Consider the following 12,614-nt stretch of genomic DNA (forward strand, 5'->3'; position numbering starts at 1 on the left):
CTCTATTTTCTGAAAAATGAAGGTCCTTTTCAATTTGTACAATGCTAAGGTGCTACGAGGTAAGTTTTGCAGTGGTTGTATAGCTTATTTTATCTAAGATTTAGTGAAGGTATTCTCTCTCTGTATTTATACTTATATCCGTATATTTAGTAATTCATTTGGTTGTCTAAACATTTGTTGAATGTTTTGTCTTTTATGCTAAACATCAGAGTCCTCTTAACTGAATACGACAGTTACGGACCTCGCCACTATGGAAGTGTTCAGTGGAGATGAGTGGAATTAAATACTGTTAGGAAATTATTTTATCAAGATGTAATGTGTAACTAAGAAGATTAAATAGCAGAATGAGAGAAGTAGCAGAAAGAATGAGCCCAGAGGTACTGGAAGAGTGGGTCAGTAAAAGAACAGCATATTTAGAGGCTCTGAGTGAGATCCTGGGATGCTAAAGAATTATGAGAAGCTGGGATTCCAGAGTGAATCACACTTGGTGGCTGGGGAGGTAGGTGGATGTCAGATTATATAATGGTTTGTAGGCCATTTACAGATTTTGGTTTTGATATTACATGTCTTCCAATTATGTCCTGTTGTTACATGATCTAAAAAAATGCTGATATTCACATAACACATTTTTCACATTAGAGAAACATTTTCTGTCAATCCTTACACTGTCAGTGGTGTCCGACTTCTGTACCTTCTCTCTCTCTAACAGTGTTTTCAAATATAACCTAGAATGATTTGCAAGGTCAATATAGTAAAAATTACTCAGTGTGTGTTAAATTCAGATATGTGTTTTTCTTTTTGGATTATTGTTGCATATCATCTGTGCCATTTTCCTGCTCATTAACGGTAACAACATGAGAATTTTTAATATATTATCTATCAAGATTTAGCAAATGAATACACTGGTCTTGTGGCTTACATTTTTGTTATTTACCTATTTGTTTTTTTATTTTCACTGATGATTGCATTCGTCACTAGGAGATACTAGCATGTACAAACCATGTTTATTAGTGTTTTAATAAGTTGTCTGATTTTTTTGCCTTTTAATTGTTGATTTTTCAAGAGTACTCATTTATGTTAAAAAGACTTGTACTGCTTTTATTCATTTTCTCTGAGATTGGTTTGCTATAGAAATATTCCTGTTGGCTAAACTAAATGGAAATTTAAAAAAAATGTTTTAAATATATTTTATTGATTATGCTGTTACAGTTGTCCCATTTTCCCCCCTTTATTCCGCTCTGCCCTGCACACCCCTTCTCACCCACATTCCCCCCCTTTAGTTCATGTCCATCGGCCATACATAGAAGTTCTTTGGTTTCTACATTTCCTATACTATTCTTAACCTCCCCTGTCTATTTTCTACCTACCGTTTATGCTACTTATTCTCTGTACCTATTCCTCCTCCCACTCCCCTGCTGATAACTCTCCATGTGATCCCCATTTCTGTGATTCTGTTCCCGTTCTAGTTGTTTGCTTTGATTTTGTTTTAGGTGTGGTTGTTAGTAACTGAATTTGCTGTCATTTTACTGTTCATATTTTTTATCTTCTTTTTCTTAGATGAATCCCGTTAACATTTCATATAAGGGCTTGGTGATGATGAACTCCTTTAACTTGACCTTATCTTGGAAGCACTTTATCTGCCCTTCCATTCTAAATGGTAACTTCACTGGATAGAGTAATCTTGGATGTAGGTCCTTGCCTTTCATGACTTGGGATACTTCTTTCCAGCCCCTTCTTGCCTGCAAGGTCTCTTTTGAGAAATCATCTGATAGTCCTATGGGAACTCCTTTGTAGGGGACTGTCTTTTCTCTTGCTGCTTCTAAGATTCTCTCCTTATCTTTAATCTTGGCTAATGTGATTATGATGTGCCTTGGGATGTTCCTCCTTGGGTCCAACTTCTTTGAGACTCTCTGAGCTTCCTAGACTTCCTGGAAATCTATTTCTTTTGCCAAATTGTGGAAGTTCTCCTTCATTATTTATTCCAATAAGTTTTCAGTTTGTTACTATTCCTCTTCTCCTTCTGGCACCCCTATGATTTGGTTGTTGGAACGTTTAGAGATGTCCTGGAGATTCCTAAGCTTCTCCTCATTGTTTTGAATTCTTGTTTCTTCATTCTTTTCTGGTTGAATGTTTCTTCCTTCTGATCCATACCATTGATTTGAGTCTGAGTTTCCTTCCCATCACTGTTGGTTCCCTGTACATTATCCTTTATTTCACTTAGCATAGCCTTCATTTTTTCTTGTATTTTGCAACCATACTCAGCTATTTCTGTAGGCATCCTGATTACCAGTGTTTTGAACTGTGCATCTGATAGGTTGGTTATCTCTTTGTCACTTAGTTGTCTTTGCTGTGGAGCTTTGATATGTTCTTCCCTTTGGGCCTTTTTTTTTGTGTGTGTGTATCTTCTTGCGGCTGTTACATAAGTAAGGGGCGGAACCTTAGGTGTTCACCAGTGCTCTCTGCTCGATTTCAGTCATTCCCCCCACCTCCCGCCACTACCCACAAGCAAATTGGGCTCTTCTGGTGCTGATTCCTGTGTGGGTGGGTTTGTGTACGTTCTAGGACCCTGTGGGTCTCTCCAAGAAACTCCTGTGAGGCTGGCAGTTTCTCCTGCTGCCTCCTCAATCCCCACAGGTGTTTTCAGTCAGAGGTTTGAGTCTATTTCCCTGCACTGGGACCCTGGGTTGCGCAGTTGTTCCTCCCAGTTTATCTGCAGGGGAATGTGAGGCTGCCCCCTCCACCANATCTTGTTGCGCCTGTTACATAAGTAAGGGGCGGAACCTTAGGTGTTCACCAGTGCTCTCTGCTCGATTTCAGTCATTCCCCCCACCCCCCGCCACTACCCACAAGCAAATTGGGCTCTTCTGGTGCTGATTCCTGTGTGGGTGGGTTTGTGTACGTTCTAGGACCCTGTGGGTCTCTCCAAGAAACTCCTGTGAGGCTGGCAGTTTCTCCTGCTGCCTCCTCAATCCCCACAGGTGTTTTCAGTCAGAGGTTTGAGTCTATTTCCCTGCACTGGGACCCTGGGTTGCGCAGTTGTTCCTCCCAGTTTATCTGCACGGGAATGTGAGGCTGCCCCCTCCACCAGCCACCACTGCTGCTTTGCCCTTGCCGTGAGTTCCCTCTGCCCAGCTGCTTGTCTCTGCCCCTCCTACTGATCTGGATGAATGTTTCTTCTTTAACTACTTGCATGTCAGACTTCCATACAGTTCAATTTTCTGTCAGTTCTGGTTGTTTTTGTTTTTAAATTGTTGTCCTTTGTTTGGTTGTTCATAATGGACTCTTTGGCCAATTCAATACTTTTTTGTAGTGCAGTATTCTTCTCAGGCTTGTTTCCTAATTTTTTTTTGGGCAGATTGAGAAAACGTTTATTGTGTTACAGCAGAATATACTCTTAGCATTGAATTATGTAATTCCTATTCTTGTTTTAATTACTGGAGTGTGCTTCCTCAGAAGTTTAGAAGTTAGAATAATGCATATTAAATCTAACTTTTAACTAACTCTAGTGAGTGTTTATGAAACTAATACTGCCTATTGTGCGAGGGGGACCCTCCAAAACTGGAGTTATCTCAGGAGGCTGGGTCCTTTGTAATACAGGCTTCCCCCACTAGGTGAGTGTTCTAGGAACCCATCTGTGTCAGTGCATCAGCTGGCGTTGTGAGAAGCTGCGTTTGGCTTCAGTGAATCTTTTTTGAAGACTCTTTCAACTTGTTTGCCTATTTCATGATGGGTGGTTTATGAGGGCACCTGCCCATGCCCACACTGAGTTTTCAGCAGTTTGTGACCCAAAATGGCATGACCCTAATGCCCCATCCTCCCTCTTTACCTAGTCTTGCCCTGAACTGTTTTGTTTTGTTTTGTTTTGTTTTGTTTTGTTTTCTTGGATGAAAAATGTCCTCAAAGGGAAATGTTTTGCCAATATAAAAAAGGTGAAACCAAAAAAGGCCAGAAACACTAAAAGGCATCAAAATTGATGAATTCAAAAGCTATTTTGAGCAGTGGAAAAACATCTCGATCGGTGTATTGCATCAAATGGAGAGTGCTCTAAAGGTGACTGAAGTTCAAACACATGGGAATAAATACACAATTTTTTTTTAATTTTATTTATTTATTTATCTTTAGAGGGGAAGGAGAGGGAGAGAAACATCAATGTATGGTTGCCTTTCGTGCATCCCCTGCTGGGAGTTGGCCTGCAGGGAACCCGCCTGCAACCCAGGCATGTGTCCTGACTGGGAATTGAACCGCGATCCTCTGGTTCGCAGGCCCGTGCTCAATCCACTGAGCTACACCAGCCAGGGCTAAATACACAATTTTTTATAAATAAGTTCTTTTTGGAGTGTTTATTTATTTTTGTCATATATTTATTTCCCTCATATATTTATCTTTCTTATCCTCTGTGAATTAGTTTAAAAGACTTTATGATTTATAAATTCTTGGAAACTGAATACAGAGCCATTTTTTCCTCTCTCTCATTTAGATCTGTACTTCACTGTTACCAGTATTAAGTTCTTTATTCAAAAGATACCTGTTGAGCACTGACTGTGAACAGAACAGAAACCTCTGCCAGTCACTTAAATGAGTGACAGGTAGATGTTATTCTATCTTACAGATAGATGTTATTCTTAGTCACAAGGATCTTAGAGATTAAGGGCACTAAAAACATTAAGAAAAGTTTTTAAATAACACACAAAGTAAAAAATATCAAAATGCTACATAGGAGATTTCACAGGAAAAAAGCATTTTTCCAGGAAAGGGACAAAAATCTAGTCTTCATAAGGAAAAAGCATTTATAGGCCAGTCTTTAAAAAGATAGATAGGGTCAGATCTGTGCAAAAGAACAGAATACTATTTATTTTTAGTGTGGCCTCAGAGTAAGCAAAGCATATATGTGGGAAAGCAGCAGGTGTTTAAGAGGATCTGACGTGTAGAGTGTGGAATGCAAGTATGTGGAGCTGAAACAGGTACGCTTGGTTAGGAGGAGATCACACAGGGACTTCACTGCAGTGTATTTATGTGTGGTCCAGTGTAAGTTCATTTCTATAAATACAATATTTTTCTTAGGAATGCTGATGCTCAGCTTTTAGTGATTTATTCCCTTTATTTAAAATGTTTTCCCCATCATAAAAGAAATATTTACTCCAAAAAGGTTTAGATTATAGAGAAAAATAGAAAACTGTGCATGTTTGTTTACTCCTAACATTTGCATATAGTGTATTTCTATATAGTATTTATGTTTAAGATATTTTTTAAGTAAAATAGACAATAACATGAGGTAGGTTAATTTTTTGTGTGCTTTTAAGAGAATTTAAAACTGATAAGCTAGTGACTCACCTACTTCTATTTATCTTCTTGTGTTACTCTGATTAAACAAGTTTTAATTTTTGACTAAAATCTTAATTTTTCATTTAAATCGGAGCATACTAGTCTACATAATTGAAAGCATTACCTATTTTTCAGTCTGTAAAAGTAATTCCAAAAGCAGTCTTACTGTTTACAAGTAAGATTGCGTTAAAATTGTCTAAAACATGGTGGAAACATAGAGAAGTAACATTTTCTCCCATCTAACTTTAAAGAGTTGTGGTTATTAAGTGTTAGCAGCACAGACACAATTGTGTGGGCAGTCTCGCCGGAAGGAAAAAGAATGCAGAAATTGGCAGAGCTAAAATATCTGGATAGGGCCAGGGATTTTAGAAAGGCAATGTGTGATCCTTCCATTGACTCACAGGCTACTTATGGAAGGCCTGCTGTGTGCCAAACCCTGTAAAATCAAAGCAGACCCCTGTCTTCAAGGTGCTCACAGCCTAGTTGATGGATCTAAGTAGTGAGTCCTGGGAATTGACACCAAGCCTTTATATGTGCAAAACTAAAATCTTCTGTGAAGACTTCTCCTTGGAAGAGGTTAAGATTATTGAAGGAAGCTGCCTAAAGCCCAGGAATTTTTATGTGTTTTAAGATTTGGGTGGTAATGTTAGATAATGTAAGATAATTTTATATTTTTATATATGTATATAATTTGTATATGTATATCAGCAAGACAATTCATTGACTATGTAGGTATATTTCAGTATTTGGAAAGTAAGGAGATTTAACAATAGACTGAGATAGGAATAAATGGAGAATGACTTCTTACTACTATTATAAACCTAAGTAGAAGGGAAAATCTGTGTTCTTATTAGTTTATAAGTGGAAATTTCTTATTTATATCTCATACCCTGAATTTATGACCACATATATTAGCTTTATAGTAATGTGGAATTTGTGCCTTTCTCAATGTAGTCTCTTAGCTCTGAGAAAGGTGAAACCAAAAAGGCCATTTCACCTACATTTAAATTGCATTCTTAATACTGTTGGATCATCTGTTTTCCTTTCATTGTGTTTATTTGTGAAACCTTATTGACATAAATTGAGATAAAGATTGATTTTGAAGTTCCACTAAATTAATAACTTTTTTTCAAGTGATCTAGTTAGCGTTTTCCTGGTCCCTGAAGTGGGACATTATACCCATCTGTGACTTTGGAGGAGGTGGTAGGCTCAGCCTTTTGTTCAGAAAGCACTAAACAAGTTTAGGCTTACCAGTTTTTTCACTTTATAGAAATGATTTCTGTTTTTAAATAATAAAATAGAAGGATTTATATGTTTTTCACAATTAGAGATATTTTGGCAATTAAAACCAGTTTTTGTTTTTTTTTTAATGCAGGACACCATTGCAGTGGCTGGATTTATTGTTTTGTCTTCATCTACAAGCAGAGATGGTGAACATTGCTTAGTTTTGAAAGCATTTGAGGACTGCGGCTCAACTGTTTATGTAAGTGTGTAACTTTTAGTCTCTATTCATGTTATGGTTTTAATGAGCTAAGTTGGTGGAATAGAAGTAGTATTTCTGTAAATCTGCAGCAAACTATTTTGTCTGACTCCAGGTAGAAAGAAAAAATTATTGCTGAACATTTTAAAATTCCACAGACACTGCAGACCTAATCCTGCTCTTTCCAGTTATACCACCAGCCTCTTTTGATGATCTGATTTCACTTTAAATTGATCAGGTGTTCCTTTTTTAGGTGAAACTGATACCCTATTTTATTTGCTATGACGGTGCTGACATCTTTCTCTTTATCTTTCCTCTCCTCCATCCTAACCCCCACATCCCTAACACACACATTTGGAGGCTACCCATTGGAGGAAGGTTGTCAGGCAGACTTGGGTCAAGCCGTGCGCTTAAGGCCAACATCTGCCTGTTTTTTCCCAGCATGCACAAGGGCTTAATTGGGCTAGGGGTATCCTATGATATTGAAATTAATGAGTTAGACTGCAGCTTAGCTGAGATAACTTTGAACATGTCATTCTTAATTTGTAAGCCCTAAATTCTAATAAGTCTGAGTATTATATGCAGTATTGTGTGTAGTTCATTGCAATTAAAGGTCTTTAATCACAATGGAAGTCATTTGTATACAAATAAGCCCTTTCTTTTTTTTTCCAGGTTTATATTAAATCTGTGATATATTTTTCAACAGAGTCAATGTCTTTGGTAAGATTACATATAGTATAATTTAGAATATGTACATACCCCTGCACATATACACACATGTAGATACACATATATAATATATGTATATTCAATCCACTTTATAGTCTGATTTCGAAATGGTGTCAGTACAATGGGAAAACATAATCTCTACTTTCTGATAACTGATGTTACATTCAAGATATGTATTTACCTAGTAATTAATGTCTGGCTATTCTATTGCCTGGAATATCTGCTGATATTTTGTGTAAGGTACATGCATAAACTAAAAAATTCTCTTATGTAAAGACATGGGGATTTCTACTACTTTTAAACCTCAGGCAAATGTATTTCTTTTGTTTTTATCAGCTTGTATTTAAACAGGTTATTATGTGTTGAATAATGTCATTTTAAGCAATTTATTATCCTTATCACACATTTTGCCTTTCTTTTTATTATTTCATAAAATTTTGTTATAGCAATAGGAAGATTCTTGTTTTTACAGATGCACTTCTTGTAGTTGAGTGAGACTAGAAAGAAGCTAATATATTGGTAAAGTTTAAAATTCACATCTTACTGTGTTCTTAAACCTTTAGTTTCTAATGGGCAAAGAGACCCCAGAGATTATGTTTCTAGTTGCCAATAACTACTGATAATAACTTTTAAATTCATAGTAATTCTGTAATAGTATAATTTGAATTTGTAATTTAAAGAAAGTATAGCCAATTAAAAGATTAATGCACTTGAAAAAAGTTAACCCCAGATATTAACATTTCTCAGAATTGTTATAAATAAGGCAACTTCACATATTTGATACATCCATGAACCCTAAATAAGGCAGAAGTAAACAAAGGAGCCTCTAACCTTGATGAAAGTGGTTAAAAAGCCCAGGTATTCTGGACCATTAGAGTGAAACTTAGCTTCTCTGCACACATACTGGCTTATTTCCATGCAGAGCTAAGTTATAGTTAGAAAGCTGTTCGTTGGCCACTAATTAACAAGGACATTACTTGGATGACTGTAATGGTTATGGATGGACCTTGAGTTGTGCTGGCCGTCCTCATGTGTCTTCACATCAGGGAGGTGCTTGTTAAGATAATATATTGGGAGGGCGATGGGAACAGATGTCTGAACCTTTTGATGGATTGTTTGACTAATATGCAGACGTATCCTTGTGAATCACTTTCCTTTCCAAAATTATAGACAGCTATTTCAGAAATTGTTTTCTCTTATTACCATTCTTAATGTCTTTACACCATTTGTAATCAAAACCTGGTTTTATTTATGCCTAAAAAAAGTCTTCATAGCAGTACTGGAAAAAAAATATCTCTGAAGTTCTGAAATGATATTACTTAAGGTTAAAACCCAGAACCAAAATCTCTTAAAAGTCATATTTTAAAATTGTCTACAAATTATACCATTATTTGGTATAAAGCTATTTATACCAAATATTATTTGGTATAGCTTTATACCAAAAAGTGGTATAAAGCTATTTTTTGCAAAGTTAATCCGCATGGTTTATATAGCAACCTTTTAAGTCGTATATTTCTTTTTTGAAGATTTCAGCCTCTTTTTAGGCACTTAAAAGGGAAAAAATGCCTGACTCATCTAAAATGCCTGTTAGCTGACTCATCTTTAATCATAACGTAATTCTAAAATGCAAACACTTGATATCGATATAGTCACTGTCTTTCTTCAGGTTCCAGCAGCACGTTACGTGTACACACCCCTGAGTGAACTCAAGGCCGGCATGGTCGTCAATGTCTACGGTGTCGTGAAGTTCTTTAAGCCTCCATATTTAAGCAAAGGGACTGGTGAGTATTAAAGTTCGCCAGGATTTTAATGGACTGGAGTTGCCTTATTGGTTTCAGGAACACAGTTCTGCAGTGCCCTGTTTTAGATGTTTAATTCTGATTTATAGTTGCCAGCAAACACTCATTTGTATATTTTTGTTATTTTTATTTATCAAGCAAGTATGATCTTTAGAGTCTAAAAAATAAATGATGAAAAGGATCCTAAACAGCAACATGACAACAATGAAAGTATAAAAAAAGTCTAGAAAACATCAACATAAAGACAAATACAGAATACTGTTATACCATAGCAGTGATATGTAAATCACTTTTAATTCTGGCCTGGAATTTAAAAGACAAAAATATACAAAGTAATTACCTATAAAAATAAGTTAATGGATACACAGTATAAAAATATATGAATTGTGTTATCAATGTAAAGTATATATGTGGAACAATAAAAATGTAGAGTGTACATGCTAGAAGTTTATTTATCAGCTTAAGATAGATTGTTACAGCTGTGAGAGGTTTAATGTAAACTTCCTGGTAACCACAAAGAAAATACTTATAGAGAACACACAAAAGAAAATGAGAAAGGAATCAGGCAAAACAGAAGAAAAGGCTATAACAGAGGAATCGAGGGACCAAAGAACTACAAGACAGACAGTAAACAATTTAATTGTCAATAATAAGTCCTTCTCTATCAATAATTACTTTGAATATAAAAGGATAAACTACCCTGTCAAAAGACAATATTATTTTTATCTGTATGTGAGCTTTTAAACAGACTAACATAAAAGAATGACTCAAAAAAATGAATTTCAGTTTTCTGAGAATTAATAGGCATTACAGGAAATTTGGCTATTTACTTTCACCTTGGTTTAATTCAGTTCAACTAAATTTAACATTCTTACTCTACTTAATCTGACACATCATTTATAAAATGCATTGTTTGGTGTGTCATTCGGAAGAGAAGGGGGCTTCCAATTAAGCCATGCTTCACTGTCAGTTGTAAGCGGTAGCCGTGCTTTAGACATGTGAAAAATGTGCAGCGGTGGTGTTGAGGGAACGCCGTCTTTATCTGCTGCATGCCAAAAGCTGTGACTCATGTGTGGAACCCTAAGGTGCCCTCATCGAATTCGTATTTTGAAAAGATTTTATTTACTAAATTATACATATGCAAATTTTATTGCAGAGTGAACTTTAAGTCTACTCTTTAGTGGGGTGGCTGGGGGGGATTTTTATTTTCATGTAGTCAGACAGTTTTGTTAATGTGCAATGTGGAGGCTTAGTCCTTGTGAAAACGGCCCAATGAAGCTCATTCATACAAGACGAGAAGTTTGATGTAGGTGGTAACTGAGTCTGAAGAACACAAAGGGATGTCATATTGAAAACCCTTATGATTTCTGTTTTAGAAGAAAGAGAAACACTAAACATTAAGGTTGGAGCAGAGAATTTTTTGTTTAAATATGTAATTCTCACATACTTTCATTTGAGTTTTTTTCCCCAAGTCCACATTCCCTGTATTCCCATCATACCATTCAACATACATTTTTGCATACTTTCACCTTAGTAGTTTCTTTTCAGTATCAAAATTTTCCCCCTGAATCTTACTTGTGCCTGTTCTGGGAATTCGCTGTGAAGATGCGCTCACAAGGATTCTCTTCCATTTGCAAGTGCTACCTAGCTGGCTGTAATTGGCCTACCAAATTCAGGAGTAAGCCTCATTGCTGGTAATAATACTCATTTCTAACTTGGTAAAATTTCAGCAAGTATGTTATTTTCGAAAATAATAAAATGATAGTAATATAAAATGAAATTATAGCTGTTTTTAAAACATTAACAACTATTCATTTTAAGTTACTAGCATAATAATTTTCTTTGACATTGTTACATTAAATTATATATATTGAAAGAATTGGGGAACTATAATATTTTTTATATATTCATCATTATCTTACGTATCTGTGAGATATGTTTAGTTGGATCCAGCCTCTTAATTAAAAAAAAAAAAAAACAGTGGTAGTAAGCCATCAGTTATGACAAAGATGTTTCTCTGTTTCTTCTGAAATACTAAATTAAAATGTCATCATTTTTATCTGAGTATGTTCATTGAAACTCTTAAAATGTATGTTAACGTATAGTAAGATGTCTTTACTACTAGCAAGACTGTAAAAGTTTTAAAACTGTCTACCTTATAACTTTAGTTATATTTTTATTTCTGTTGATACAACCCACCCTTCAACTTGCTGCCAGTAAGTCAGACAAATAGCACGGATTCCTGTGTTCAGGAGAGCATCGAGTTCATTGGTATCACCACTGAGAACTACCAGAAGAAATGTGCAGGAACAACCCACAATTGTGCCTCATTTTTACCATGTGAAGCAGCATTATTTTGGAAAGGCATATCTAAATATTATGTATAGATGTACAGAACTACTTAAGTGGAGGAAAATTATCTTTATGCCACTCAAATTTAGATGGATGGAAAAAGTTTATTCTGCTGTGTATTATTAGGTAGAATTTTATTGAAATTTATAAATGTTAGATTTAATCTGGTAGAGGCAATTGGGTGCAGTTTAACGTTCTTCTTGACAAGTTTTTTGTAAAGACTTTCCTCTCATCCTTAGTAATAATGAATACATATGACCTGTGGCATAATGCTTTATTTCCCAAGCTTTGTATTCAGTCTTGGAGGAGTTTGTAGAGTTTATTTTTGCAGAACTCTATCAGTCTTGTGATAAAATTCATTATGAAAACTGAGAATTTCTCAAAGACTGTAGAAACAGCGTATGTGAAAAGGTCATTGTATTATTTTAAATGATTTTGATACCCTGAGCAGTGTGGCTCAGTCCGTTGGACATCCTTTCACTGAGTGAAAGGTTCCCAGTTAGAGCACACTCCAGGGTTGCGGGTCAGCTCCCGGTCGGAGTGTGCGTGAGAGGCAACCAGTCGATGTTTCTCTGTCACACAGATGTTTCCCTCCCTCTTTTCCCCCCTCCTTTTCCCTCTCTCTAAAAATAAATAAAAGATTTTAAGAGGATTGATTTTGGTAATGAAACATCCAGGGTACAGTATACTGTGACTTTCCTACAGGAAGGCAAGGTCATTGCTGCTTTCTAGGATTTTGAGATTTTATAACAGTGTTCTTCTTTGAAAGCCTCACATTTACTTCTCCTTTGGAGAGCTGTCCAGGTAGGGTTAGGTGTGTAGTCTTCACCTTGCACAGGTATCAGTGGTCATTTTTTCTTAGATAGCACATAAAGAAGTTTAATTTTAGCTTTGTCTCAGGTTTCAAAAAAACAGCTTAAATATTTCTTTAA

General features: G+C 35.9%; 1 protein-coding gene across 4 annotated transcripts in view; it reads left to right on the forward strand.

The window, feature by feature from the left end:
- The window catches only part of POT1 (protection of telomeres 1), a 103,861-nt gene that overhangs the window by 14,749 nt on the left and 76,498 nt on the right, over positions 1-12,614 (forward strand). For 3 of the 4 annotated variants that reach the window (XM_037039136.1, XM_037039137.1, XM_037039135.1), the window contains exons 5-7: positions 6,698-6,805; positions 7,475-7,522; positions 9,198-9,312. In XM_037039136.1, coding sequence (XP_036895031.1) covers positions 6,698-6,805; positions 7,475-7,522; positions 9,198-9,312 — 271 coding nt within the window. The remainder of the gene's footprint in view (positions 1-6,697; positions 6,806-7,474; positions 7,523-9,197; positions 9,313-12,614) is intronic. The other variant, XM_037039138.1, reaches the window with a different exon arrangement.

Source organism: Sturnira hondurensis, unplaced genomic scaffold (assembly GCF_014824575.4).
Source record: "Sturnira hondurensis isolate 20B ecotype Veracruz unplaced genomic scaffold, ASM1482457v3 Scaffold0025251, whole genome shotgun sequence".
Classification (NCBI taxonomy): domain Eukaryota; kingdom Metazoa; phylum Chordata; class Mammalia; order Chiroptera; family Phyllostomidae; genus Sturnira; species Sturnira hondurensis.